The sequence below is a fragment of the Cystoisospora suis genome (assembly GCF_002600585.1).
Source record: "Cystoisospora suis strain Wien I chromosome Unknown contig_4878, whole genome shotgun sequence".
Classification (NCBI taxonomy): Eukaryota; Apicomplexa; class Conoidasida; order Eucoccidiorida; family Sarcocystidae; genus Cystoisospora; species Cystoisospora suis.
In genome coordinates, this window is record NW_027157670.1 from 1 (window position 1) to 6,346 (window position 6,346).

The 6,346-nt window shown below is 40.5% G+C and overlaps 1 protein-coding gene across 1 annotated transcript; it reads left to right on the forward strand.

The window, feature by feature from the left end:
* Positions 1-54: 54 nt before the first annotated feature.
* On the forward strand, positions 55-5,864 carry CSUI_008607 (atpase family associated with various cellular activities domain-containing protein; the record flags this gene model as incomplete). The annotated part of the gene is made up of 6 exons (XM_068068735.1): positions 55-93; positions 674-1,105; positions 1,628-1,804; positions 2,322-2,525; positions 3,267-4,112; positions 5,457-5,864. Coding segments are annotated over exons 1-6 (2,073 nt in total), but the record flags the coding sequence as incomplete, so codon positions are not given.
* Positions 5,865-6,346: the final 482 nt, after the last annotated feature.

Genomic DNA, 6,346 nt, shown 5'->3' on the forward strand with positions numbered 1-6,346 from the left:
GTAGAGGCAAGAGATATGAACCTTGTAGAGGCCTTCGTTACGAAAGCTCTTCAACTCTACGAAACGCAAACGGTCAGACACGGCGTCATGCTGGTAAGACATACAGAGCTAGAAAGAAAGAAAGAAAGAGGGAGAAACGACCTAGATATATAAAGAAGATCTATGTATACAAAGAAGGAGAGAGTGCATGTGGAGAGACATACATACATACATACAGATAGATAGATAGATAGATTTGGGATGGATGGATAGATAGATAGATAGATTAAAGATAGATTATAGATAGATTAAAGATAGATTATAGATAGATTAAAGATAGATTATAGATAGATTAAAGATAGATTAAAGATAGATAGATAGATTAAAGATAGATTATAGATAGATTAAAGATAGATAGATAGATTGAAGATAGATGCAAATCAGTAATGAGAGGAAGAAGTAAAGAGAGAGAGAGATAGACATTGATAAATAGATAGATAGGTAAATTCGAGGAGAATGTTGTAGAGAAAGAAGAAGAGAAAGAAGGATAGGGGGAGAGAGGAGAAGAGAAGAGACTGAGAGACTTCTGAGTGGTAGAGACCCATACCCCCCATATGAAATGTGAAGTAGAGACAAGACATGAGGAATCAACTCTTTCTCTCTTTCTTTCTTTCTTTCTTTCATTCTTCTTTAGACCGGAGAGACAGGTACAGGTAAATCTGCATGTATACATGTTCTCTCTCAAGCCTTAACAGACTTAGGAAGAAGAAAGAAGAAGTCCTTACCTTCCTCTTCTTCTTCTTCATGCGGAGAGACAGACGAGGAGAAGAGAGAAGATCAAATTACGGCAGGTCGTTCCGTGCGCAAAAGTGAAAGATTTCCAAAGAATGAAGAAAGAGAAAAACGAGATCGAGGGAGAAGAGAAGGACCAGGCGAAAGTCAACAAGAAGAAGAGGAAGAAGAAGAAGAGGGAGAAGAAGATGAAGATGATGAAGACGAAGAGAAGAAGAACCACTGGATGACTACAAATGTCGTCAGAATTAATCCTAAGGCTCTAGATGTAACGGCGCTATTTGGGGAGACCATCGAAGCGACGAATGAATGGAAAGACGGCATTATCGAACGCGTAAGACAGCCGAAAGACAAAGACAAACTCTTAAAGAAAGACTGCATTTCTTTCACTGTCTGGAAGAAATAAATTATGAAAAGACTAAAGATAGATTAGAGATGGATGTGTATTTGTCTGTAGTCTTTCTTGGCCCTCTATGTGTTATGTTGTCTCTGAATTAATTTAGACTTGTTTCTTTTGCCCTTCTTTCGTCCTCCTTCGATTCTCTCTTCACATATATGACCTATCAAATACCTTCATATATGAGTATGCATAGATATGCATGTATGGATTAATAGGTATAAGGATGGATATGTTGGATTATGTATCTGACTACATGCATGAATATGTATGTAAATATATGTGTATATATGAATATGTACAGTGACTATGTAGGTAGGTACAATTGGATGTATGAAGGTCCATCTACGTCTATTGGTCCATCTGTCTAGGTATGTATCTATCTAGATACGTGGATGTATGTGTAGGCTTCTTTCTTTCTGTCTTATTCTTGCTTTCTTTCTTTCTTATTGTGTATAGGAGATTCGGCGTACACTGCAAGAGAGGGGAAAGAAGTGGATTGTCTTTGACGGCCCTGTAGATGCTCTATGGATAGAAAATTTAAACTCGGCTCTAGACGAAAACAAGCTTCTCTGTCTTTCAAATGGATCGAGAATTAAACTCCCCTCCAGCCTTACCTTCATCTTCGAAATTACCGTAAGAAAAGAAACCCCTCAACAAATACAAAAGGAACAAGATAAAGATACAGACAAAGATCAAAAAGAAGAAGAAGAGGAATGAATGAGTAAAGGAATGTCTAGAAATCTCGTCTTTGTCGTACATGGACTTGGAGGAGGAGTGGTGCTTCTATAGTGACAGGTCGAAATACTTTGAGAGAACTCAGATCGATAGACAGATCGATCAAAGGTAGATACAGAGATAGACTAACGACAGATAGAGAGATAATAGATTGAAGACAGACAGCTTGCCTTTTTCTTCTTTCTTTTCTTTCCATTCTTATCCTTCTCTCTCCATATACACGAGTGGCTCCACTTCAATCTCCTTCCCCTTTTCTCTCCGTCTTTCTATCTTTCTTTCTACACTTCCTCTGTCGCACTTCTCATCTCTTTTTTCCTCTTTCAGCTCTTTCCTTCGATCCTTCTACTCTTCCATCTCTCTTTCTTCTTTCTTTCTTCTTTCTTTCTCTTTCTTTCTCTTCTTTCTTCTTCTGTAGAGCTTGGAGATGGCCTCTCCTGCGACGGTGACTCGGTGTGGTATGGTATATATGGAGGAGAGAAAGCTCCACACTATCGATTCTCTAGTATCGACGTGGTCGAAGCAATTTACAAAGCTCTATCCTTCTCACGCAAATCAGCTCAAGCGGTGGACGTGCGAGATTCTCAGAGAAGCCCTGCCTTTCATTCGGAAAGAATGCAGCGTAAGACAACTACACGCACACGAGACATTATACCCCTCAACTTCCTCTTCTTTCTTCTTCTTTTTCTTGGCATGACTGTTGCTATTCTGCTTATCCACTTGTCTTCATTTCTCTTCTTTTCTTTTCTCATACTCGGGGGTGTATGTACGTACGCAGGTGTCTGCTAATGCCGCTTCGGTCTTCTTCTTTTTCTTCGAACTTTCCTCTTCTCCTCCTTTTCTTCTCGCATGGAGACGGAGGGAGAGCTTGTTTTGTCTATGTATGGCTTGGATAAGAAAGCGTTTTTCTCCTATCTAAGGCAACTCCTACATCACGTCTCAGATGGATCTTAAGGCGCCTATCGACCTTAGGGGGTCTATCTCTCTGTCTCTAATCTAATTAACTATCTATCTTGAATCTATCTAACTATCTACCTTCTCTCCCTAGTGCATAACGTCGTAGCGACACAGTCTTCCCGTGTCTATGAATCTTTTTGTCTCTCTCTCTTTCTCTATCTATCTCTCTATGTACATATAGAGATAGATCTAGATATACATACTTGGTAGATGGCGAAAGTGATAGATCCGTGAGAGAATCCAGTTCTTCTTCTACAGTGGATGACTCCTTTGTCTCTCTTTCGATCTACTGCTTCCTCATTCTCTCTCTCTCTCCTCTCTTCATCCCTTCTCTCTTCCTTCTTTCTCTCTTTATCCTCTTCCTTTTTTCTCTCTTTGGGTTTGTCTTCTCTTTCTTCTTCCCCAGGAAGTCGTCCCATCTGTGGAAATTACTCTTGTCTCAAGCGTCTGCTCTCTCATCTCCGCATGCATCTGCCCTGAGAATGGCTTTTCTTCTTCCTCCTCTTCTTGCTCCTCTTCTTCTTCCTCTTCTTCTTCTTCCTCTTCCTCTTCACCCTCTGCAGGCGACTCATTGCAAGGGACGTTCAAAACGACCACGTCTTCTTCTTCTTCTTTGGCAAAAGAAGAAGACGAGAAGAAGAGAGAATCTCTGCTTGCCATAATGTATTGGTGTTTCTCTATAATATGGGGTCTCGGAGGAAATCTAACTGAGGAGTCTCGGCTTCGCTTTTCTTCTTTTCTTAAGCCTTTCCTGCAGTCGAAATGCCCTGAATTGCATGCCTGCTGCTCCGCTGATCCTAGTCTTTCTCTCTTCTCTTTAACAGTCAATAAAGAAAGCCTCGAGTTTACCTCGATCAAAACTCTTCTTGAAGACCTCCAGCCTCTCTCCGATCTAGATTTCTTCTCTTCGTCTTCTTCTCCTAGTCGCGCGACTTCTCCTCATGGAAATTCTCTATCTCCCATCTCTCATCTATCTCACACACGTGCATCGATTGCCTACCACGGAGCAGGAGGAATCGATGCTGCTATGGCTAGTGGGGCAGGGGGGAGAAGAAGAAGAAGTTCCTATTACTTTTCTTATTCTTCTCAACCTAGAAAGGTGTCGTTAGCTCAAGGAGGAAAAGAAAGAGGAGCAGCGGGAGGAGGGCTCTATCAGACGCATTCATCGAATGAGAATGTTGTCGTTGGCTCTTTATTCGTACATACAGAAGACACGCTTACCGACAAAATTCTACTGGATCATATACTACGAGTAAGATACCCACAAGAAAGATAAATAAATAGATAGATAGAAAGAACAATGGAAGATTCCAACGAAGAAGAAAAAGAAGAAAGAATACCATTCCATCTAACTCTTTCTATACAGAGCATTCATACACATACATGTCGATGCGTTTGTATCTATTGCATACTGATCTATCTGTCACTTATCTCTAAGAGCACTTTACGTCTCTCTTGCTCTCTGCGTCTATCTCTCTATCCAAATACCCACTGTCTCTCCATCTACTTTTCTTTCATTATTCTGCCTATCTACCTATATCTATATATATATATATGTAGAGAGAGAGAGGGAGAGATAGATAGATGAGGGCCTCTGTTCATAGTCTTTTGTCGCGGCTCTCTCGCTAGAGTTTGATCTTCCTGTGGAGATTTTTCTTTTCTTTCTGTGACCCTGCATCTTTCTCTTTTATATATCTCTACCTAGCTCCTTGCATGTAAAGTTAAGCTGTCCCCTCTTGTTTGCCCCAGCTCTATGCCTCCTTCTCTTCCCCTATAAGCTTAGCTCCAAACTCCTCTATCCAAATCTCTATCCATCACCTCGCTCTACAGACAAATAGATAGATAGATAGATCTACACATCATTTCTATACACAGATATACACCTATGTATTTTTTCTTCATAACTGTCCGTACACGTATATATATATATATATATATATGTGTATGTATATGTCTATTCCTAGCTATCAGCATGTGTCTTGATCTACCTCTCTCTTGTCCGTCTGTAGCTACGTATGCATGCAGATGTACAAATATGTAAGAGTATTTATGAGTGTGTATTTCATTCTTTACCGGCGCTTACTTCCTGTGCATGCTTCGACGTCAATACTTTCCTCTTGTCTTCCTTTCTTTTCTGTCTCCTTCCGCGATCCGCGGGCCCATGATAGGAAAGAGAAAAGGACTAATTAAACCTCTCCCTCTCTCTCTCCAGCTCTACTGCCTAAACATATGAAGAATTTTCCTTCATATGGCAACCCGACGTTCTCTCTTTCTCTCTCTTTTTCTTTGTCTTTCTTTTCCCCATCTTTTCTTTCATGTTTCCTTCTCTTCATTCCTTCAGTCACCTTCTTCTTCTTCTCGTTCTTTCCTTGTTTCCTCGTGTCTACCTATCATCTCTCCATGACTCTTTTCACGCTTTTTTCTCTTCTTTCGATCTTTTCTTCCTGTCTTTCTCGCCTCCAATTTCTCTTCTCCTATTTCTTCTTCTCCTCCTCTCTGTCTATTTCTCTATCCTTTTCTTCTCATCCTTCTTTCTGTCTCTCTGTCTCTTTCCTTCTCTTTTCTTTTCTTTCTCCTTTTCTTCTCTGTCTCTCAGGGAGGCATGAGTATTTCTATATGCAGCGATACAGGAGGAGGCAAGACTTCTAGCGTGAATTCTTATCTCCAGAATCTTTCCTCTGACTTAAGGAGTTGCTCTTTACGTTTCTATTCTCGCACCAAATCTCACGCTCTTCAGAATCTTCTTGAGAAGAATCTTACCAAGCATCGTCGATTGTCCCTAGGCCCTCCAGCCGATGTCTCACGGCTAGTTGCGTGTCTAGATGACGTAAATCTGCCTGAACCTGATAAGTATGGAGCGCAACAGCCTGTAGAATTTCTTCGGCAACTTCTCGATGTGAAGGGCTTTCATGACGTAGAGACGTTTAACTATAAGATTATCCAAGATGTCTCCTTTATACTCACTTCTTCTCCACCTTATGGAGGAAGACCCTCTATCTCTCCTAGGTCAGTCCAAACCGAATCTCTCTCTTTCTACGTTTCTTCTCTTTCTCTCTGTCTCTCTCTTTTGTCCTTTCTCTCTCGCCTTCATCTCCATTCTTTTTCTTCTTTTCGGAAGGCCTTTCTTGACTTTGTACTTGTCTCTATAGAGACTTAGGAGATCCTTTCAGGGACCTCTCTGTGGGCCTAAATACATTCGTTCTTCTTAACGCTTTATAGAGTCACTCCTCATATCCACTGATCGATATAGGCATAGATACAAACATATACAGAGATGTAAATAGCCAGGTAGATATCTCGAGAGACAGACACGCGCATATATAGATAGATTAAAGATGGATAGATGGATAGGCTAAAGATAGATAGATAGATTAAAGATAGATTGATAGATAGAGAGATAGATTGAAGATAGATAGATAGATAGACAGATAAATAGATGGGCAGATAGATAGATTAAAGATAGATAGATAGATTACAGATAGATTA